Source organism: Ranitomeya imitator, chromosome 2, assembly GCF_032444005.1.
Source record: "Ranitomeya imitator isolate aRanImi1 chromosome 2, aRanImi1.pri, whole genome shotgun sequence".
Taxonomy (NCBI): Eukaryota; Metazoa; Chordata; class Amphibia; order Anura; family Dendrobatidae; genus Ranitomeya; species Ranitomeya imitator.
Window position 1 is genome coordinate 127,840,450 of NC_091283.1, and position 25,382 is coordinate 127,865,831.

Sequence of the window (25,382 nt, forward strand, 5' to 3'; positions counted from 1 at the left end):
AGGCGCAATTTGACAGTCACAAAGATAGGATTTACTATGATCTTTATACTTCTTTATCCCTTTCCCAAACACGCAGTTTTTAATTTTTGCATTTTAACCTTTTCCTCACGTCCTTTCAAGAGCCACATTTTTATACTTTTCCATCAGCATAGCCTTTCCCGGGCTTGTCCTTTTTCAAGATGAGTTGTGGTTGTTTTAAATGACACCATCCATTTTGCCACAAAATGTACTGATAAACAGTAAAAAAAATTCCAATTGCAATGAAATTGTGAAAAAAAAGCAATTTCACCATTATTTTTAGGTTTTGTTTTTACGGAGTACAATGTGTGGTACAAATGACCTGCAAACATGATTCTCTAGGTCAGAACAATTACGGCAATGCCACACTTGTATATTTTTTTCACCCTTTAAAAAAAAAAAAAAACTAGACAAGTTTGTAAAACAATTTTTTTTCTGTCACCATTTCCTAAGACCTGTAACTTTCTCTAAAATTTCTATTGATGGAGCTGTGTGAGGGCTGATATTTTTTACTGATACCATTGAACGGACACCCGATGAAAGATGTGTATGTATGTCACATGTTGGGAAGGTGTGAAATTTTCATTTTCCATTTTAAGCAAATAAAGTTTACTCACAGTATGCAGGGTTTCCAACTGCTCAGAAATTCCTAGACAGTTCAGGACACTTTTTTCCCATCCGTAGAAAAAATTTGATGAGTTTCGTGATTTTTTTATAAGCTGGAGAAACTTCTACAGATTATTGTGACTGTAATTGTCATAATTTAACAATTCGCAGTGAATGCAACTTCACATCAAAGTTATGGGCTGTAGACACGTAGCACTTATAATGATTTACAAATGTGTCCTTAAAATATCTTGAAGGTTGGTGATTGTTTTGATAACCTGTTCAGAAAAAGTAAAAACTCAAGTAGGGAACCCTGTCTGTATGAAATTATAATGTAAATCTGATACAAATTTGTTATGATGTTTTTTTTTATCAATTCTTCATGGCTATATTACCATGTATTCTTCCGTATTGCCACACAAGCTCTAGCAAAATATAGGCTTACTATATAGTCAATTCAAAATTAACAACAGAGGCCAAAATTCTGGGGTTAAATCTGCAGAATAAACTGGGAAATCCCCTTTGTCTTGGCCATGGTATCTAGATAGATGATAGCAAGGGCAGTTCTCTGGGTGAAGGAAAGCCTATATAAACAGAAATTATTTAGGATTCTAAAATAAATTACCTAATATTTTTGCAAAAAGACATAAAAAAAACAGCTGTTAGGATGTGTAAATCCTAAGGAAATGTCAGTCATTTTGAAGGTAATACTCAATAGAAGGTTCTGATGAACTGCGAGGTCTCACTACTGTATATCATTAACATTACTCTTTTTAGAATATATGACCTAATAAAGTACAAAAGAATGTCTGCAGCCCATAGGAGTTATAATCTGCCCAATTTTCACCCCTTCACCTACTTTCATCTTTAGTATTCATCTGCTATAGAGTGAGTTATATTTCTCACAGCAAGAGCTTGGTGTATGGAGTCAGAGGCTGGGCGAGGTCACGGAATGCAAAACTGTAGAAAGACAGAATGCAGCCTTTATTTTTTTTTAGAACAGACCAGATACTTTCTAGCACCACGATAATTGCCATAACTTCAATAGCAATGTTGTAACCCACACACTTATAGCAAGAATTACTGTTATCTACTTAAAGGCTTCTCCGGTGAAAGCAAGTTGGATAGGTGATGATATTGATTGGTGGGGGTCCATCTGCTGGGACTTGCACCGATCTATTGAAAAGGGGCACTTTTGTCCCTGATGGCGCTTTTATTTCCGTTACAAAATAGAGCGACAGGTCAGATGATCATCTGCCACTCGATTTATTTCTCATGTGGCTTCTGATCACTTTTTCTGGCAACTACATAGAGAATGACTGAAGCAGCGGTCAGCCATGAGCACTGCCATTTTACTCAATTATAAAAATGCCCGGTTCTGCTAATTGATGGCAGTCCCAGCGGTCAGACACCCATTGATCAATGAGTATTCCGCAATCTTATGAATAGGAAATTTGAATTGAATTTCGTAGCCAAATAGAAGTGAATATGGCGAATTCGAATTTCGGCATGTTCTGCTCATCTCTAGATAGAGTAAATGTACATTTTTTGTACAATAGTGGAGGTTTTTATTTTATAAAAATCTAATATATATATATATGTATATATGTTTTTTGTTTAAATTAGTTAACAAGAATCTTCTTCACCTTCAAGCATACCACTCTGAGTAATAAAGGGGAGGAGTTGGGGCATTTGTATTGAAAGGCAATTTGAAGACAAGTAATTGATAAAAATGTTCCTATGTGTCCAATCATCCCCTTTTGGCTATTACGTGGAGTGGTTAGCATGAGCTGCATGAACATGAGGTGAAGGAAGAGTAGTAAAAGTGAATGACTGCATGTGAGTAATCTAGTTGCTTACTAGTTGAGGCAGCTGTTGGAGCAGGCAACTGGGCGATCTAAGCCTTCTTCACCTCCTAGCTCCCTTCGACCTAGACATTGTAATGATTGTCATGTCACCTTTGGTATCAGATATATCACTGGATCTCTTTTATGTGAACAAGTGTTTCCCAAAACATACATGACTAAGTAATCGCCAAACATTAAAATAGACATTTCACTGGATTTATTAATTTAAACTTAGTACCTCATCCAACTGGTGCTGCTTCACTAATTTTGGAACAGTTTTTTTTTCTTCTGTGCTCCTCCATTCCAAAGTTATCCCCCCGGTAATAATGGTGCAAAAGTTCCCTTTTAACAATTGGGTGTATACCAGAAAATTCCTCTGTGGGCACGGTCATGTTGTGATTGGCTTACATCAGAGGAAATAACGTAAATGCGCTCATGGAAGAAGTTTAGTTGTATAGACCGAAATGATTAAAGAGAAAATTTGCTTATTTATTACCAGAGTGCATCATTTTGGAACAGAGGGGCACAGAAGAAAAAAAAGATCTGTTCCATAACCAGTCGAGCAGCACCAATTGGGGGTGATACTCTGATTAAATGGGAAAAAATCCAGAGAAAGGTCCTCTTTAAACGCAATGTTAATGTTGTAAGGGTGGTGTGTGAGCCTCTTCTGCAAAAGAGTGATAAGCAGTAGCGTACTGCTAATAGTGGCAGACCACACAGCTATCGGGTCCGTGTGTCAGGGAGGGGGGGCCCGAAGTCACACTTTCAACTGTATCTGCATCCTGAATGCAGATAATCTTGATACAGCTGAGGAAAGCCATCATACTTTGTCGGGAACTGTGGGAGTATCATACTGTGTAGAGGGCTGTGGGAGTCAATATACTGTGAGGAGAGATAGTGAGGGCCATTATAATAAATGAGGGAACTTTGGGGACCATCAAACTGTGTGTGGGGCTGAGGGGGCCCATCGTACTGTGTGGAGGACTGTGGATGCGATTATAATGTGTGAAAGGCTCAGGAGGTCATCATACTGTTTGGACAGCATTGGTGACCATCATACTGTGTAGAGTTCTGTGGGTGCTATGGGTATGGGTAGGATATGTGGGGCCATCATACTATGTCAGGGGGTGTGAAAGAATCATATTGTGTAGAGGGCAGAGGGGGCCATTATATGGAGAAACAAAGGAAAAAGGAGCTAATTGATAGAGAAATTGAAGAAACTGTCAAGTTTGGTGAAGGAAGCCTGATGATATGGGGTTGTTTCACAGCCAAAGGGTTTGGATACTTGACCAGGATCCATGGTGGTCTCAATGCTGAGCTATATGTAAAGTATCCTACAAGTAACGGATAGAGAAATTGAAGAAACTGTCAAGTTTGGTGAAGGAAGCCTGATGATATGGGGTTGTTTCACAGCCAAAGGGTTTGGATACTTGACCAGGATCCATGGTGGTCTCAATGCTGAGCTATATGTAAAGTATCCTACAAGTAACTTCATACACTCAAGAAATATGGCTATGAAAAGGACGATATAGTGTTCCAGCAGGACAACGACCCGAATAAAACCTCGAGATTGGTGGCGAAGAAATGGTTCAATAACAATGAAGTAGAGGTGCTGGATTGGCCCCTACAGTCTTCCAACCTCAACCCAAAAGAACAATTGTGGGTAGAGTCAAAGAAAAAGCTGTATGCATACCAAAGTGAGGCGACCAGTATGCACCAACTTTGGGAACATGTAGAAGTGACCTGGGATTAGATTTAGGTCAAGACATGCTTGAATTTGATCGAGAGCATGCCCAGAAGGGTTCAGGCAGTGTTGAAAGCCAAAACGTGGATTTACAAAATACTAACAAATAATAAAAGGAGCAAAACAGTAACAATGCAATGACATAACAAAAGTATGCGTATCTAATCATATGCTAAATAGTTAAGAGTCATATTTATGTATGAGATAGCCATGATGATTGTCTATAAAATGAAGGTAGTCTTACATTCAAAGCAGTAGTGGATGGTAAGATATGGAGCCTGAAAGTCAAAAGTTCAAAACATTGTTACCCTTTTGCTCGTAAGAGTAAATCTCATGGCAGTGAATGGGTTGAGAAGGGAATAGCAAGAAGAATGTAATCATAATTACGTATATGCAGGAGTGCGCACAGTGTTAAGGCACAGGGGTGTTGATCATCAATAGGGTCAATCGTGGCCCTAAAATGTACTGGCTCTGCTGAAATGGCAGGGTGCAGCCCATTGCCTAGCCAGGTGCTTTATGCTAGACAGCCAGGGATCTCAACATATAGTCAGTTCAATAGGTTGAAAAAAGACATTTATACGAGTACATTCTCTATTGCTAGATTATTTATAACCCACAATGACATTTCTTATAAGAAGAGCATTTAGTCCTTTTTTCAATACTGTTAAAGTATCTCCCATTACTACTTCTTGTGGTCAAGTATTCTATAGTCTGATTGCTCCAACTGTAAAGAACCCTTTCCTATTTAGCTGCCGGAATCGCCTTTCCTCCACACATGATGAATGTGCCCTAGTCCTTTGTAAGGTCTTTGGAAGGAATAAATCATGTCTTTGGAAGGAATATACGTACACATACACTGCAAATGAGATCTCTCTGAGGCATCTTATTTTTTGCTAAACAACCCCAACCATTCCAACCTCTCATTATAGCAGAGGTCTTCCATCCCATATAACAATCTAGTTGCCACCTTTAAACTGACACTGAATCCCAGAGCCCCAGCACTTCATGTTAACAGTTCTGTGATTGTTTTAGTCCTTTGATTTAAATAAATCTGTGATCATTTTGACACCCAAAATAAATTGTTATGAGCATTTATCATTTATTTCATGTGACTGTTTATTGTTGGTTTGTTTTAACAAGTCACTAGTTCGACCACACTTAGAATACTGTGCACAGTTCTGGTCTCCGGTGTTTAAGAAAGACATAGCTGAACTGGAGCGGGTGCAGAGAAGAGCGACCAAGGTTATTAGAGGACTGGGGGGTCTGCAATACCAAGATAGGTTATTACACTTGGGGCTATTTAGTTTGGAAAAACGAAGACTAAGGGGTGATCTTATTTTAATGTATAAATATATGAGGGGACAGTACAAAGACCTTTCTGATGATCTTTTTAATCATAGACCTGAGACAGGGACAAGGGGGCATCTTCTGCGGTTGGAGGAAAAAAGGTTTAAGCATAATAACCGACGCGGATTCTTTACTGTAAGAGCAGTGAGACTATGGAACTCTCTGCCGTATGATGTTGTAATGAGTGATTCATTACTTAAATTTAAGAGGGGACTGGATACCTTTCTGGAAAAGTATAATGTTACATGGTATATACACTAGATTCCTTGATAGGGCGTTGATCCAGGGAACTAGTCTGATTGCCGCATGTGGAGTCGGGAAGGAATTTTTTTCCCCAATGTGGAGCTTACTCTTTGCCACATGGGTTTTTTTTGCCTTCCTCTGGATCAACATGTTAGGGCATGTTAGGTTAGGCTATGGGTTGAACTAGATGGACATATAGTCTTCCTTCAACCTTAATAACTATGTAACTATGTAATGTGGAGAGAGGACCCATACTCTACCCAAAACTCATGACAGCACTACACCCAATGAATAAGTGAGTTTACAAAGATAGGTATGGCTTATGAAGCTTAAAATGCTAAACCTAGATTAACAACAATGAATAGAAACTGTGCAGTAAATAAATAAATAAATACCAGTAGTACATGTAAAAAACAAAGAGTACTTAGTTGACACTATTTTGATCAAAACAGCATAAAAGCCATCCCTCTGCAACAAGGTGTACTCAATCAGGATGGACCCTAACACTACTCAAATCCCTGTGTGCCAGAAGAGCTCAAAATAGAGGGGGGCGGCAGAGCAGGACCTAACTGTGTTAGGCTTGGGGTAAATTGTGCTGTAGTTTTGAAAATACACAGCAGGCATTGGCATGTGCGTTCAGTGAGGGCCATATAAATCTATATACAGTTTGCTCTATCTAGTGATGGCAGTCTGCTAATATTCTAGAGTTCCAACAGAGCGCCTGCTATATAACCCGGATAAGTGCAACATAGGACCGCTTTGATCTCACTGGCATCCAAATAGATTACTTCATTTTGTTAGAAAAAAAAGCACTATCATTATAGCTCACAATTATGATTTGAAAAGCTTTGAATTCTAAGGCATTTTCTAGAATCTAAAGTTATTTTCTTTAATATAAAGTAATTATCTATTCATCATTCCCCTCTTTGTACGGATCTGCTTAATTATATGCTTAGATTCAAACCACTGATTTTGCCTGGTTGAAACCCATTTCAACGATATGGAATGAGCAGCCGTGTGGTTATCACACGGTATATCATGCAGGACAGATTAAAGAGATTTTCCTACAGTCAAAAGAAACATTCTATTAGAAATGAGATAAGAAAAGCAATGGCTTTGTGTAAAAATGGTATAAATTCATTTGCCATTATCTTGTGTCTGTTGTGATCTACTAGCCAAAAAAACAGCCATACACATGGGATAGCTCATTTGGCTAATAGCCATCTTGCTTAAGTTGTATTTACACTGCCTGATCATCACAAACTGCATTTACATTGCCCAATTATAGGAAAAAAAGTTTTGCTAGGAACACAAGTTTCCTGATAGTATGCAGTGTAGACAGGGTGCCAATCACCTAATAAATGCAGATTTCAGTGAATACTGGGGTTTACATTGATCCAATATTTATGGGAAATATATTTCCAGAATTGTAGCAAAAAGATGCAAATAACGAATTCACTCACATCATTATAAGGCCAGCCGAACACCTCCAACTTAATATCGTCAAATGGATAATACTATCCATGCCATGTTTTGTTTCTATTGAAGGGTAGAATTGTGATAGCAGACATGACAACAATATTTCCCACCTGGGACCTCCATGGGTGAAGATATCCTGAATGTTGAGGATCTCATAAATTTCTAAAACACCTAGCACATCCCACGTCCAGGCCATCATATAAGCTCAGAAATAATAAAATAATAAAAATCAAAGTTTGGGTTTTGATCATTTGTCAGTCCTGGAATATATAGCTTATTGTGGTTCTGTCCATTTTTCTAAAAAGGAGTAACTCCCTTCGCTAAGCTCGGAGCCATTTCCATGACACAGGTTTAGTACTTTTTCTTTTGTTATCCCTTTTATTGTATGTGATTGTTTATACTGTACTGTATTGCTCCCATTTTGTAACAGCTTTCTATATTTTGTATAAACACCGCCTACCTTTCCAGATTAAATATATAAAATTGAATAGCTCCATTCTTCTTGCTCAGTAAGCCACACCCCTGAAGCCATGCGTTACCTGTAACGGGCATCCAATTGGCCTGTACAAAAGATTGGTGGTGGTAGCTAGTAGTTCCTTTTGTTGTTGTGGAGTTGGCAAGGATCGTATGCATTGCAATCGGAGATGTATATACCATATGTTCACTGAGTTTCCCAATAACAGGCCTAGAAGTAGAAACAGCTGAGGCCTCGTCCATCACTCGTCAGTCAATTGAGTTATTGTCCTGATGATTGGAAGCAATGGAGTTGTGTCCCCCTGACAAAGTGGAGGCGGTGGTGGATCTGTGTGATTTCTCTGGTGTTCTCCCTTACAAATTTGTGGCAGCAAAGGATCTACGCGATTCCCTCTGCTGTTATATATGACGGTGCATAACCAGAGTTTCTATCAACGCACATTCACAATAATCATGAAGTCTAAACAGGCTGCTAATTACCAGAGAGGCATGAAAGTATTAATTAATCCTACCGATAATGGTATTTCCAGGAGTCCATCAAGACAGCATCACAGAACGTAGTCCTTCTTATCATCAATAGGGACAGGAACGCAGAGGAGGTTAAACAGCCCCTCCTAACAACTATTCACCAGTGATTTTCCAAGTACCACACCAGGATGGATGCAACAAAAATATATTGAATTTCCATCTACGTACATTTACTTTACATAGCGGCAGGAAATCCAAGAAAGGGAATATAAGTGGTGCTGTCACGATGGACTCGTGGAATTACCATTACCGGTAGGACTAATTACTACTTTCCAGGATGTCCCTCCTGACAGCAACACCATGAGAAATATCGAATAACTAATTCAGGGTGCAATAATTGCATAGAGGACATTCATCCCAAAGGCAGCCTTGTTGGTTTGACAGAACATCCAACTTATAATGTTTGAAGAAGGTATTAAGATTTGACCACATCACCACTCTGCAGATTTGATCTACTGAGGCCCCGCTCCTTCTGCCCATGAGGTAGTCATTGCTCTTGTTAAATGGGCTCTGCCTCTGATGTTTTCATGTGGAGTTTGTCCCTTCACCATATAGGCTGTACTGACTGCGAATTTGATCCATCTAACTAACGTAGCTTTTGACACTTTCCTTTTCCTGCAAATTGGACAAAGATTTGAAAAGATTCTCCAATCTTTTATAATACTCATGTACTAGACTGCTCTTCTTACATCGAAGGAATGGAATGAAAGTTCCTGCTGGTCACTATGATTTTGACAAAAGAAAGGCAAGACAATATTCTAATTCCTATGAAAGTCTGTGACAACTTTGGGTAGAAATACTGGAAACCAGTCAAAGAATGATCTTTTATGGACAAGGCCAGAATTTCCCCTATACGTCTTGCTGTTGTGATAGCTACTAGAAAGGCTGTCTTCAGGGATATACACCTTAGATCTGCGTAATCCAGTGGCTCATATGGGTTTTTGCAGAGGGCATTCAAAACCAGACTGAGATACCACAGCAGGATGGAGCAACTGATTGTGGGCTTAAGTCTGTGGATAGCTTTCACAAATCTTGCACTCCAGGTATAATTAGCCAAAGGATAGTCAAATAATGCCTCTAAGGCTGATATCGTGACCTTTAGAATACTGGGTCTTAACTCTCTGTCAAATTCTGACTGAAGGAAGTTTAGGATCCTCTGAATATCTGGACCAGAGGTAACAGACACGGAATCCACGTATTGCGAACAGAATGTTTTCCAGATCTTCGTGTACAGTGGGGAAAATAATTATTTGATACTATGCCAATTTTGCAAGTTTTCCAACCCACAAAGAATGTAGAGGTCTGTAATTTTTATCGTAGGTACACTTCAACTGTGAGAGACAGAATCTTAAAAAAAAAATCCAGAAAACTACATTAGTAACATAGTTAGTAAGGCCGAAAAAAGACATTTGTCCATCCAGTTCAGCCTATATTCCATCATAATAAATCCCCAGATCTACGTCCTTCTACAGAACCTAATTGTATGATACAATATTGTTCTGCTCCAGGAAGACATCCAGGCCTCTCTTGAACCCCTCGACTGAGTTCGCCATCACCACTTCCTCAGGCAAGCAATTCCAGATTCTCACTGCCCTAACAGTAAAGAATCCTCTTCTATGTTGGTGGAAAAACCTTCTCTCCTCCAGACGCAAAGAATGCCCCCTTGTGCCCATCACCTTCCTTGGTATAAACAGATCCTCAGCGAGATATTTGTATTGTCCCCTTATATACTTATACATGGTTATTAGATCGCCCCTCAGTCGTCTTTTTTCTAGACTAAATAATCCTAATTTTGCTAATCTATCTGGGTATTGTAGTTCTCCCATCCCCTTTATTAATTTTGTTGCCCTCCTTTGTACTCTCTCTAGTTCCATTATATCCTTCATGAGCACCGGTGCCCAAAACTGGACACAGTACTCCATGTGCGGTCTAACTAGGGATTTGTACAGAGGCAGTATAATGCTCTCATCATGTGTATCCAGACCTCTTTTAATGCACCCCATGATCCTGTTTGCCTTGGCAGCTGCTGCCTGGCACTGGCTGCTCCAGGTAAGTTTATCATTAACTAGGATCCCCAAGTCCTTCTCCCTGTCAGATTTACCCAGTGGTGAATTACGGTACACTACTACTTCCCCCTTCCCTGGGTGGGGGAAGGGTACAGACTGAGGGTGAATTCAGGAGCTAAGGCAAGGTACGTAGTCCTGGCGTCTTCACCATCAAGGGCGAGCTAAGGCGCCCCTAGCGTTAGGGACTAGGAACGAGCCCCTGGTCCTGAGACACCCGACAACAGAGTCGTGACAGAGGTGCTGGAGAAATGTTTGTTCGTCGGATGAAATGCTCTTTTGGTTTGCACAAAAGAGCATCGTTCTTTGCCGAACATTATCCTATATAAACAAGAACTGTGCAGCCAACAGCAATTTCTGACTATGTACAGTACACTATTCTAGGTCATTCCGTGTGCTTCTGAAGCACAGTCTGCCTCTATATAAACAAGCCATTAAATGACCACTGTCTCCGCAGCTTCTTTACTTGCATCTGCATATTTCCCATATGGGATGGGGGCAGTGTTCTGGAATCACTGCGTTGAGAAACACGTGATGGTGTCTCCGCGGTGTTGGATGTTTTGGTCTCCCCGAGGCCAATCATCTGTGCCTTTATATTAAATGACCACTGACCTGCAAATATATTCTCCTATTAGACCAAGCCAGAGATTCTGTAAAATAGAGTCTGTGTGTAATAGAATGCCTGTGAGCATTTTGCTGAGAGTCTTAAAACACTGCAATAGAGATGGATTTCAGTATATTACATGAGTGTTTGAACTTATTTTTAAGTTCAAATCCCCCAATAAAATAAGATAAAAGTAAAAAAAAAATGATAAAAAAATGTTAAAAGGGTTTTACCAAGATTGAAAGATATTCCCTATCCATAGTGATCCTGATAATGGGAATGTAGTGGAGGTTGAGAATGAATGGTTATTGCCATAATCATACTGACTCATAGAATAATGTTGAAGTAATTGTTAAGGTTAAATGGTTGCTGTGGAGTACAGTGGAAAGTATGAACCATGCCAACCCGCACCCCGACTTTATATGCTGTCATCATCGCTGGTCCATCTTATGCCAGTGGAGGTGCGGAGAGGCATGGTTCAGACTCCCCACTGTGCGCTGCACATGACTGCAGTGGACATTTGAGGCAGATTTTGTTGTAAAACTCATATTCATTTCCTTAAGTTGAAGATGCCAGCAGCTACATTAAAAGCCCATTGTTTTTGTGCTAAGTAGAATATTTCTAGATCATCAAACTTGGCTGCTGATGAGTGTAGATAGAAGTCTGCGGATGAATCCAGCAAGCGTCTATTTTTGTTCAAGTGGCAAATGTTGGATTGAAGCCATTTGTCATGTATCAACACTTACACCATGTAATCGTCTACAGCAGAGGTTCTTAGAATTTTGATGGCTGAAACTCAACTTACATTTGAAAATGTAAAAAAGGTTTATTCTTTACAAACAATTTGTACATTTACAGAAAAATAAGCTAGATCCAGATGGTTCCATTTTAATCTATTTGTTATAACGACTCTTTACGCATCGCAGCATCCATTGTAAACAAGACATCACTGACTCATGTTTGGCTAATTACCATTAAGCTATGCCCCCCTTCATTTTCTGGGAATTTGCATGCTAATTTTACTTGGATCTCCTCCCAAGAAAAGTTTAATATGGCATTAACCTCACTGCTGACAAAAGCATCTACAATGTCCTGTTATCTGATGGGACTGTGCGTATATCTCCATGTGCTGGTAAAGGGGCTTAGAAAGCAATACTTTTGACTATCTGTAAAACATCTCCTAAAAACTTCATGTACTACGCCTCCCCTCATCTATAGTTGCAGCGAACATTCTTTACATTGTGCTCAAGTGGATTAAGGATACACAAATTGAGGTCTACGACTATACGACAACGCTGTTTGTAGGAATGATCATTCTCGATTACTGCTCAGTGTACACAAGCCCAGCGAGCGAAGGATCAGTGATGATTCAATTGACTATCACCTCTTTTCTATCAAAATAAGCATCAACATTATTTAGCAGCACATCCATCCGTGCAACAAAGGAATGTGCTGACTACGATACTCTAAGGGGCTTCACTTTCATATCAGTACTTACAATCCCCTTCTGATATATGAAAATGTTAGTAAAGGGCCACCAATTGGCTCTGTACTGTATAATTTGGATCGAAAATGTTTCTGTAATGATTTTGCCCAAATTAGGCTAATGTCCTGATCGGTCATTATCACGTCTATGTCAGAGCTCTGTATGTACATACCAAGATACCACGCATCATTGGTTCAGTGGTATGAAAAGTGATAATTATATGAGTTTTGTTATTTCAAATTTAGAGAGAAGGGGATCTTTTCAAATTTGAATTTGCTGAATTTTGTAAAAAAAAATTGATTTGTGGTGAATAAAGTTGTGCAAATTTTAAAACTGGAAAGCTTGTAATTACTTGCAAAATGCACATGGGGGAGAGTCAGAGAGAGAGAACCATAAGAGCTTACACTTTACAGGCGAGAAAGAGAGGACCCCGCTTACTATAAGAGCTTACATTCTACAGGAGAGAAAGGACCTCATTGACCAGAAGAGCTTACACTCTACAGGAGAGAGACAGAGAGGGGGAACCACGGTAATCATAAGAACTTACCCACTGACCATAAGAGCTGATACGCTACTGATGAGAGAAGATACCTTTCTACAGGAGAAAGGACTCCTCAAACTAGAAGTGATTACAATTTACAGTTGAGAGAGAGAGAGGACCCCACTGATCATAAAAGCTTACACTCTACAGGAGAGAGAGAGTATCCTGCTGACCATAAGACCTGATATGCTACTGATTAGAGAGGTAACCTACGACCATAAGAGTTTACACTCTACAGGAGAGAGAGTATCCTGCTGACCATAAGACCTGATATGCTACTGATTAGAGAGGTAACCTATGACCATAAGAGTTTACACTCTACAGGAGAGAGAGTATCCTGCTGACCATAAGACCTGATATGCTACTGATTAGAGAGGTAACCTATGACCATAAGAGTTTACACTCTACAGGAGAGAGAGTATCCTGCTGACCATAAGACCTGATATGCTACTGATTAGAGAGGTAACCTATGACCATAAGAGCTTACACTCTACAGGAGAGAGAGAGTATCCTGCTGACCATAAGACCTGATATGCTACCGATTAGAGAGGTAACCTATGACCATAAGAGTTTACACTCTACAGGAGAGAGAGTATCCTGCTGACCATAAGACCTGATATGCTACTGATTAGAGAGGTAACCTATGACCATAAGAGCTTACACTCTACAGGAGAGAGAGAGTATCCTGCTGACCATAAGACCTGATATGCTACTGATTAGAGAGGTAACCTATGACCATAAGAGTTTACACTCTACAGGAGAGAGAGTATCCTGCTGACCATAAGACCTGATATGCTACTGATTAGAGAGGTAACCTATGACCATAAGAGCTTACACTCTACAGGAGAGAGAGAGTATCCTGCTGACCATAAGACCTGATATGCTACCGATTAGAGAGGTAACCTATGACCATAAGAGTTTACAGATGCAAAAATATCTGCGGGTTTTCTGCGGTTTTGGGTGTAGAAACCGCTGCAGCCGGAAGTGCAGGGAAGCGGGCGGAAGTGCGTGGGCGGAAGTGCGTGGGCGGAGTGTGGCTGTCACCATGGAGATGTGTATGTATATGTGTGTGTGCGTCTGTCTGTGTGTGTGTGCGTCTGTCTGTGTGTGTGTCGATAGTGTCACCCAATTGTGCTAAGTCGCCGTATGGGACTACTACTCCCATCCGGTATTAGGATGGGAGAGTTGTCCCTGTGTCCGGCGACTTAGCACAATAGTAAGTAACACAAAACACCTACACATACAATTCACGTGAATTGATACACATTCATACATGACACACAGTACATATAACATAGAGTATATACTCACCAACAGCACATACTGGTACGCGAAGCCCTCGGTCCCCTAGGGAAAAATCCCCAAAAAATAAACCAAATCCATACTCCCTGTCCGCAGAATCCAATACACTGCCAGTAGCTTTGCTCCTCCGGATGTGTCTGTTCTCCATGGCAGATCGTCGTGGGACCCTCGTTATGGGATTTCTGCGGACAGGGCCAGGGAGTATGAATTTGGTTTGTTTTTTTCTTTCTTTTGCAGGTCGAGGGTCTTCAGGATGGATTGAGTGTATAATAAAGGCTTTGTCAAAAAGTGTGTGTCATTATTTAATTAAAATATTTTTTCCTAGTGTCTGTGTTTTTTTTAACCCTTTAATAGGATTAATAATGGATAGGCATCTTATTGACGCCTCTCCATTATTAACCGGGCTTAATGCCACCTTACAATAGCAAGGTGGCATTAACCCCTCATTACCATCCATGTGCAGAGAAAACTGCATTAAAAACCGCATTAAAAACCGCACTAAAAACGCACCAAAAACGCACCAAAAACCGCACCTGCATTTTCTGCCAAGAGCTGCGGTTTTTAGTGCAGAAAAATCCGCAGGGAAATCTGCAATGTGTGAACATGGCCTAAGAGTTTACACTCTACAGGAGAGAGAGTATCCTGCTGATCATAAGAGCTGATATGCTACTGATTAGAGAGGTAACTTATGACCATAAGAGTTTACACTTTACAGGAGAGAGAGGACCCCACTGACCATAAGACCTTACACTCTACAAAATAGAGACTTACCCGGTGACTCTGGAGATGGAAAAATACAAGCTGGTCTGCTGTAAACTGCTGATTGTCCAGGTACTGACCACTACTCTCCAAGGAAAGGTAACCCACTAGATGTGGCTGCAGGGCATTCAGGGTAGGCCCGCGTGGAAATGCATGAAGACGTTAGCTCGCTGTCAAATACTTCAGCAATATCGCAAAAGGTGCAGGGCAAGTTTTTTTTATCTGTAAATCGTAAATTGAATCTCCAAATGTTCAAATATGCATGAAAAAACGTGAATTTCAGGAAATTAGTCTCAGACTTGATCTTTTCTGAATTGATCCACTCATCGCTATTCAAATTAGATCACTGCATATCAGGAAGGCATAGTGATGCAGACACCTGCATACCTACTCTGGGCAAGCCGTGCACACAGACAAACAGCAGATTTCTTGACTACGAGGGACTCTATATCACTATACCATAGTGAGCATGACGTCGAGGAGAGTCTATACGGTTTCTCAAGGACATTATTAGAATACAGTAGTAAAGCTGTGAAAGATAAAGTTGGTTTTTTTGAGGCCTGGTGACCTGACAGCTTCCTTTTAAAGGATTTTCTCCAATCCATAGGTTGAGGGGTGTACTACATGGTGCACAACATGAAGGTTTTAGGAGGTGCTTCACAAGTGGTGGAAAGTGTTGCTTTATAAGTATTGTTCAGCATTTTCCAAGGGACCCAGGTTGGGAAACACTGCAGATATACTGGAGCAGTGGTGCGTTGTACAGTGTGCAGTCACATCCAATGGTTATAGAGCTATAGTCATATTAGTTTCACACTAGATAAGGCCTCTTTCACATTTCAGTCTTTTTGTTTCCGTCAAAATTCGTCATTTTGTGAAAAAAACATATCCAGAAAATGTTGCTGCTGGATCCGTTTTATTCTCATAGACTTGCATTAGTGACGGATTGTGATAGCCTTCCGTTTCATCTGTTGTTTGACGGATCCGTCATAAATTCTGCGTCCGTCGCCCGGAGACAACGGACATAGTAACGTTTTTTGTGTACGTTGAAAAAAAACGGATAGCGACGGATCCTGCGCCATCCGTCGTTGGCTATAATGGAACCCTATGGACACAGGATCCGTCGCTGTCCGTCGAAAGACGGAATCCAGTGACGGATTTCGTTTTTTGAAACTGAGCATGCCTGGAAGAATTTCTTATTTTCTGTAATGTAACCCATTTTTCCATTGAGGGAAAAAAATCTCTCTCTCTTTCTCATTTTGTTCCTTTACATCAGGCAACAACTGCTTCGACGGATCCGTCAAAAAAACGGATCCAATGCATCAGTTTTTTACAATCGGCACAGGATCAGTCTTTTCAACACTTTGACGGATTGTGACTGATTGTAAAAAAAATGATGTGTGAAAGAGGCCTAAGGCTACTTTCACACTAGCGTTAACTGCAATCCGTCACAATGCGTCGTTTTGCAGAAAAAACGCATCCTGCAAAAGTGTTTGCAGGATGCGTTTTTTCTCCATTGACTAACATTACGCGACGCATTGCGACGGATTGCCACACGTCGCAACCGTCGCGCGACGGTTGCGCCGTTTTTCGGCCAACCGTCGGCCGCAAAAAACGTTCCATGTAACATTTTTTGCAGCCGACGGACCGTCTTTTCCGACCGCGCATGCGCGGCCGGAACTCCTCCCCCACCTCCCCGCACCTCACAATGGGGCAGCGGATGCGCTGAAAAGCAGCATCCGCTGCACCCGTTGTGCGGCGGAGGCAACGCTAGCGTCGGTAACCTCGGCCCGACGCACTGCGACGGGCCGGGCCCGACGCTAGTGTGAAAGAAGCCTAAGCGAATCCTAACCTAAAAAAGAAATCCCAACCCCCATATTTTGAACTAAATAAGTTTGGTCTCGAGGAGGGGAAAGTATGGAAGATTTGTTGTGTAGAGCTATATGTTATCTTAGATGTGCTCACTGTTTTGTCAAGCATATTTTAATCAGGCTGAAATCAATTTTGGTTTGGACTCTAAATATAAGATTGGTGTTACTCTATCCTGGGGCAAACCTTACATAATCCTGCTTGTAAAGTACCGTATTATGTTAATACTTTATGACACCAAGAACGGCAAATTCATTATTGGTTTGTGCTCAAGGGGACTTAAAAAAAGGCATAAAATAGGTGATTCAATAATAACAAAAAAAACTGTGACTCACATGAATAGCTAAGTACGTCCTCTGCTACACCAGACAGTATTTGTTAAAAGTCCTGCAGTGAGGAGGCGCTCACAGCCTGCAAATGACCACTGCAGCCAATCACAAGTGGACAATGACGCTGCTGATGTCAGTAGTTGACTGCAAACGTTCAGATTTATCAGAAGAGTATTGGTTATTCTGGTATTTTTAGCACTTCCGATGATTTGTGAGCCATTTTATAAAAATCACAGACACCATTTTATCCTTTTCTACCTATAACACGTTTGAATCTATATCTGTAAGTGTTGGGTATAACACTATTGTTTGAAACACTCGTTGCGATTAGATGGATTCAACACATTTTTTTACTTATAACAGAATGATTCATTTATATGTAAGTATGGCAGCTAACTATCAATATTTTATGAGCTGAGAATATAGAAATATATATATATGAAAACTGATTGCAAAATATTTCAAATGCAATGGCAGCATTTGATTTTATGACATAAATAGTTTTAAGGAAATATTGTGCTGGTCAGTGCCAATTGTGATGAGCAGATTATCAACTAGGTATACTGTAGATATTAGTGCAAAAAAATGTATGAATCTTCATTCCCATGACCGTTTTGTTGTACGTGTGGTGTCAATGATTCTCAGCGGGAAACGTTGAGCTTATGCTTATGTCCTAGAAGTGGAAAACCCCTTTAAGTTGTATTAGCTGTACACCTCTCACTGCCGTAGGTGTACAGGTTTGGTGGTAAAGCCATGTTTGCACAGTCCTCCATTTTTATAGTACCTCGCAATCAAGCGTTTCCTTCGGCATATCATTATGGCATGGGGGCATCAGAATAAATACCTAATACTTCTTAAAAACAAGGAGATCAAATATTAACCATTAAAAGCTAAGGACAGAACAGGGCTTTAGTGTACTCTGAAATCATTTTAAATACCTAGCAGTTAATAAATTACAATCTGTTAATCAATAAATACCAAAACACAGGCAAAATCATGTTTCCTGGGACTCAGCTATACATTTACTTACAGTATATATATATGTGTGCTTTGTAAAAATTGAAAAATAAAGTTAAATATTATTTAGCACTATGTAAATATCACATCTTTAGCAAAGTCTGCAGACTAATAGTATCCTACAGCTTACCTCCATTGATACATAGGGTGTGTCCTGTACTTGTAGGGAAATTTGTTCTCCATCAATCGTCACTTTCCTTGAGTATAACGCACCTGCGTAGCAAAAAAATTGTATTAATGTGCTGCTGAACTTAAAATGTATCTGCTAAATTGAAATACTTTAAAACTGCAAAAAGAACAAACCCTTTGGCTGTACACAAATTGTGCTCTAAAACTGATTTTTTTTTAGATATCTGTTGTAGATTTTACAGCACATAAAAATCTCTGGAAAATCCTCAGAATATGATCTTGGTCATCTTCGCTAATGGAAGACATGAAAAGTAAGATCACCATACACATTAGACTAATGTAAGCCAAAACCAACGATATTGGCAAAATAGTCCAACGGTCGAAAGTGAATTTGAATCCCCGACTGTCCCCTAAAAGAGTCGCCTGGCAGTGGCTTTCCCATAAAGGACACAGGAGCGCGCCGCACATCAAGCACTCTGGTATACGGCATAGTTGGGAGAGAAAACTGACAGCCAAACGATTAGGTATCGAAAGTGTGTGGGGATTTTATTGAGTTTATTGAAATTTGGCAGGTTATTTTTCAGTGTCCACAGTTTAAGGAATACCCTAAAACACATCTTTTTAGGCAGGTCTATAACATCACTTATCTAACTCTTCTGTTTCCTTTTTCTACATTTTTATTTATCAGCAATGGGTCCCTTTTTTAATAGTTTAGTCCCACCCTCCATGCACATTGCAGCAGTTCATATCTGTGCATATACAGATATTGGTTGGTCAGCAGTACATGCAGCTTTCTATTTAAGACCCTATTTATTGTAAAAGATTGCCTGACCATTGTTCAAAATAAGGAACTTTTTAGCTTTTATGTCACAACTCTTACTTCTATTGTTGAAGTATGTGTTACTCTGTAATGCCCTCGGAGTTATAAAATGATGCAGAATATGTGGGCAATAAATAGTGACTATAATTAATAATTAACTATTATCAAATACCTATGCCCTTTTTATATTCTCAGACAGTAAATAATTAGTAGGTAATCTATATCTATATATATAATTGTCTAAGGGTTTTTCCGTCTGTCTGTCTGTCTGTCTGTCTTTCTGTCTGTCTGTCCTGGAAATCCCGGCTCTTTGATTGGTCGAGGCCGCCAGGCCTCGACCAATCAGAGACCGGCACAGCATCGACGTAGAAATCCCGCATCTCTGATTGGTCGAGGCCGCCAGGCCTCGACCAATCAGCAACGGGCACAGCGACGATGATGTCATAAAGGACGTAGAAATCCCACGTCTGATTGGTCGAGGCCGCCAGGCCTCGACCAATCAGCAATGGGCACAGCGACGATGATGTCATAAAGGACGTAGACATCTCACGTTTCTGATTCAGCGACGGGCACAGTATCGACGTAGATGTCATAATGGTTGCCATGGCGACAATGATGTCATAAAGGTTGCCTCGACCAATCAGCGACGGGCACAGTGTGCCGCGAATTCTGGAATCATCATTGTCCATATACTACGGGGACATGCATATTCTAGAATACCCGATGCGTTAGAATCGGGCCACAATCTAGTATACTATAATGCCGTAAATTAGGATGATGATGGTGATGATGTCATTACTTTCTGGTATCTTCTTTACCCAGTTGTGGACTCAATTCTGTGTATCCTAGAGTTAATATTATTAAGTAATGTCAAAGCAGACTGGAAAGGTTATTATCTGAAAGGTCGCACACTGGAGAAGAAATGTAAGGAAGCTGAGATTTATAAGAGGGTAATGGACCATGGTTTGAACGAATGACCTCCGTGGAGAAGCTTACACAGGATGATTAACAAGCTCGGCCTGAAAATCAAAAAACACCCAAACACTAAACTACACTGCAAAGAAATATAGGAATCCTGGAAGTTCTGCTCTAGAATCAATTGGAATAAAAACTGAAGCATGGCATTCTGATGAGAAAACATGGATCGTGTTGGTAAAGGAGAAGGTCCTAGGTAATATAAATCTATCTTCTGCTAGTGTCCAAAAGTGACAGCAGGAATGCACAGACTACTAAACAAGCCGTGTCCCTTTACGAAGCACATGCTGAGCAATTGATCCCTCTTTCCACCCTCTGTTCAAACTTACCAGTGTTTGCTTCGTAGTCTCCAATAAATCTCTTTGTGAGAAATCTTACTACGAGGGCTAGGACAAAGAGAGAAAAATCCCTTAGTTAGTGCACATTGTAGCGTTACATATTTATTGAGTCTTAAATGACTGCTCCTCTGCATTTTTCATTTGGTGAATTGTGGCTCCACATGAATATTCGCAAACTTGCATTCTTTATAATTACTCAAAGGGTCGTCTGGTCAAGGTGAAGATAGGCCGGCTTTTTAGGCCATTCTAAGCTATTTGCTCTTTAATTGGTGGGTCGACTGAAGTCTCTTAATTAGTAAAGCTGAAATGAGCTGACTTAGACACTCGTTTTGTAAAGATCGTTGTCCTACTGTAAATATAGGAACTTTTACAGATGTCATATTGGAAGATGCAAATTTGTGATCACCAATAACAATCATAGACGTATTGCATCCTTGCTAAATCACCAACTAAAATCTATGCGGCTTTCTTCATTGATTTGTACGCTTACTATGAGATACGATACATCTAACCACGTAAGAACCTCCACTCGTAGTGTAATTTGAAGTTTGTAGGCCTAGGCACAAAGTCTGTGCCAAGGCCTCATCTTTATGTACAGTATAAATTACTAATATCCTTTTATATGGAAGAAAATGGTTGGGACATTTCAGAGGTAATTCACGGTTTATCTATAGCCACTGAAGCCTTCAAAAAGCGCAAAATGATGTCACAGAACAGAGATAATAAATACACTGCTATCATAATACAGAGATAATACAATCACATCACATTACAGAGATAATACATACAATGATGTCACAGTACAGAAATAATACATACAATGATGTCACTGTATATATATATATGTACGCTGCTGTCACAGTACTTAGATAATAATTATAGTGATGTCATAATTCATAATACAGATATAACAAATACAGTCACATTACACAGATGTAGATTGTGAGCCCTCGCCGGCAGGGTCCTCTCTCCTCCTGTACTAGTCGTAACTGGTATTGTTTAAGATTATTGTACTTGTTTTTATTATGTATACCCCTCCTTACATGTAAAGCGCCATGGAATAAATGGCGCTATAATAATAGTGATAATACTGTGATGAGAATACCAGCCTGTAGCTGTCTGCTTTAGCACGGCTGGTTGTCAAAAATGACCCCATGCCTTTTTTTTTTTAAATTATTTAAATAATTTAAAAAAACAGCATGGGGACACCTCTGTTCTTGATAACCAGCCTTGCTAACGCTGACAGCTGAGGGTTGCAGACCCCAGCTGTGAGTTTTGCCGGGTTGGTTATCAAAAATACAGGGTGACCCGCGCCGTATTTATTTATTTAGAGCGCAGGCCGCGGCTGATGAATACTCCCATCAGCCGCCGCTTTCTCTCTCTGTTATTAGCAGCAGCAGGTGTAGGCTGATGGGAGCAGTTGTCCTGTCAGCAGCCACCTGCTGTCGCTGTTATGAGTTGAATATAACTCTCATCATTATCCCCTGCTTGAGCTGATCATTGGCAGAGCAGGGGGAATGATGCGAGAGGTCTTCAGCACCTGGCACCGGGGAACAGCGCTAACTGTACCACTACTTCTCAGGCATTGGTGCATGTGGCACTGATGCGGCACACGGTTGCCACAATGATATCTCCATTACCGTTATATCCGGTAACAGAAATATCAGGACATGTGAAACCGGCTTCAGGCATAGTTTACTTAAAAGCTTGTAAATTGTCATCATATTTTCAATTAGCCTCAAAAAGGCATCAACCACTTCAGGACTCTTCAATTTGTATTTTTTCTCTCACAGTGCAGAAATAATAAATACAGTGATGTCACAGTACAGTGATAATATTGCTGTGATATCATAGTATAGGAATATTTAATACAGTATAGTCATATGTCACAGTAAAGGGAAAAGTAATACTGTGATGTCATAGTAGAAGTGTAAAATAGAGTAATGTCACACCAATGGGATAACAAACAGTTAATCTTAATTGCATGTTACAGTGCAAACATAATTGACAGTGATATCTATTTCCAAAAGTAATAGTCACAGTGAAACATTAATGCACACTGAAATAAATTGCAGATAGTGATGTTACAGTATTTGAACTATGGCGATGTCACCGCACATGGAAAGTGATGTAAAAGTATGGGAACTATGGCGATGTCACCGCACATGGAAAGTGATGTTATAGTATGGGAACTATGGCGATGTCACCGCACATGGAAAGTGATGTCATAGTATGAGAACTATGGCGATATCACCGCACATGGAAAGTGATGTCACAGTATGAGAAGAACTATGGTGATGTCACCGCACATGGAAAGTGATGTCACAGTATGAGAAGAACTATGGTGATGTCACCGCACATGGAAAGTGATGTGACAGTATGGGAACTATGGCGATGTCACCGCACATGGAAAGTGATGTCATATGGTGGGAACTATGGCGATGTCACCGCACATGGAAAATGATGTCACAGTATGGGAACTATGGCGATGTCACCGCACATGGAAAGTGATGTCATATGGTGGGAACTATGGCAATGTCACCGCACATGGAAAGTGATGTCATAGTATGAGAACTATGGCGATATCACCGCACATGGAAAGTGATGTCACAGTATGAGAAGAACTATGGTGATGTCACCGCACATGGAAAGTGATGTCACAGTATGAGAAGAACTATGGTGATGTCACCGCACATGGAAAGTGATGTGACAGTATGGGAACTATGGCGATGTCACCGCACATGGAAAGTGATGTCATATGGTGGGAACTATGGCGATGTCACCGCACATGGAAAATGATGTCACAGTATGGGAACTATGGCGATGTCACCGCACATGGAAAGTGATGTCATATGGTGGGAACTATGGCAATGTCACCGCACATGGAAAGTGATGTCATGGTGTGGGAACAATAGCGATGTCACCGCACATGGAAAGTGATGTCACAGTATGAGAAGAACTATGGGGATGTCACCACACATGGAAAGTGATGTCATAGGGTGGGAACTATAGCAATGTCACTGCACATGGAAAGTGATGTCATGGTGTGGGAACAATAGCGATGTCACCGCACTTGGAAAGTGATGTCATGGTGTGGGAACAATAGCGATGTCACTGCACATGGAAAGTTATGTCATAGTGTGGGAACAATAGCGATGTCACCGCACTTGGAAAGTGATGTCACAGTGTAGGAAAAATGGCGATGTCACAGCACTTGGAAAGTGATGTCACAGTACAGGAAAAATGGCAATGTTACCGTACTTGGAAAGTGATGTCACAGTGGGGACTATGGCGATGTCACCGAACATGGAAACAGTTTACGTGCTAATCCTTGTGTCTTAATTAAGGAGAAGCATTGGAGTTGCATATGATGCAAGTTTGTGGTGCCCTAAAAGAATTCATGCGAAAGTCTTGCTACTCCCGAACTGAATGTAAACTAAGGCAGTAATATCATTTTTCCAATTTTGCGTGAACCCTTACCAGGTTACACAATATTTCACAATATATTTGCAATTCTACCCAAAATCAGCTTTATAGTTAAATGCAACTGCCTGAATGGACTGGTTGGTACATAGTGTCCTATGAAGATGCAGATGACCAAGAGAACATATAGAAGACAACCACTGGGTATAATAAATGGCCTTACGTAACAGGCACTGATCGATGATGTGACATCAGTAAGGTGCTCATTTCAAGGTCCTTTTTTCTGTCCGGGTAATAATGTGCTGTAGACAATTATTTTTTAGTCTGCATAAAAGATGTGATCAGCCAATGAATGGTCGTTTTCTAGTTCAATGGCTGATCACTGACAAGGACCAAATGAATGAACGATCATAAACACCTATTTTGGCGTACGCTCATTAGGCCAATTATCAACCCATGGAAAAGGGCATTTATTGTATGAAGCATTGAGGCACAATCATTGCTGAGTTTTGACAGCAAACTGATGCATTTGAGCCAGTTTCATCTCTAATACCTGATGATCATCTCTACTACTATACTACTAGACACATAAATCCTAAAGAAATGTCATTCCGAGCACCAATTCATAAGGTATGCACCCCACAGGAAATGCAAATATGAATATCGAGAACTGTAGAAGATCATTATCTTGTGAAGAAATCCCCATTACTAGGCATTTATAAGTCTTACCTGTTTTTCCAACACCGCTGCCACCAAGAACCACAATCTTGATGTTCCTGTTAGCATCACAATCCAAGAGGGGGTATTCAGGGATAGGAACTAGTAGATAGTTGTGGGAGAACTGGGACATAGTCTATGGGGCTAGTGCCAAAAAATGTCCGATGGGAATGATAGCTTGTTATTATTAGGTTCCACAGCTTCTTGAATCTAATATCATTGTTTGAAAGTAGGTCAGGCTGCTGAGACCTCCAAAGGCAAGACGGGACGGTGCCCACTCCGAGGGACTCCTTCAAAGGCAGAGGAGAACTTTTCTCTCCCAGCTTGAGTGAAAACTGATTCCTACATCCAGCATCCAATCAGAAGTTGTTCATTGACATTCCGTGGGGAGGGGATATGGGAAATAGTGATTTTAACTGTATCTCCTCCTCAGATACTCATTCTGTAGATAACCTTCCATATCTTCCTACGTTTCCTGTGCAGACTGTAAATAAGGCCAGAAAGCATGAAGCAGAACTCTACAACTTTTTATTTAGAAATCAATATTTTATTTTTGGCATTTACTGTTGATGCAAACCATATTTGTAGGTAGCTGAAATAACTTCATCCTAGTTTCGCTGAAATAAAAAAGTCTCTACAATATGTTTAAAGAGTTAAATCATACAAATTACAAATATATTTGAAGATACTAAATTATCTTCAGTTTTACATGGGATACGAAAGTTAC

At 40.3% G+C, this 25,382-nt stretch overlaps 1 protein-coding gene across 1 annotated transcript in view; it reads right to left on the reverse strand.

The window, feature by feature from the left end:
* Nucleotides 1-24,865, reverse strand: part of LOC138667233 (ras-like protein family member 11A-like) — a 51,899-nt gene extending 27,034 nt beyond the window's left edge. The window contains exons 1-3 of the mRNA XM_069755499.1: nucleotides 24,668-24,865; nucleotides 20,507-20,563; nucleotides 18,384-18,466 (exon numbers count right to left, since the gene is read on the reverse strand). Of these exons, the coding sequence (XP_069611600.1) occupies nucleotides 18,384-18,466; nucleotides 20,507-20,563; nucleotides 24,668-24,788 (261 nt within the window). The 5' untranslated portion in view covers nucleotides 24,789-24,865. The remainder of the gene's footprint in view (nucleotides 1-18,383; nucleotides 18,467-20,506; nucleotides 20,564-24,667) is intronic.
* Between the last annotated feature and the right edge of the window lie 517 nt (nucleotides 24,866-25,382).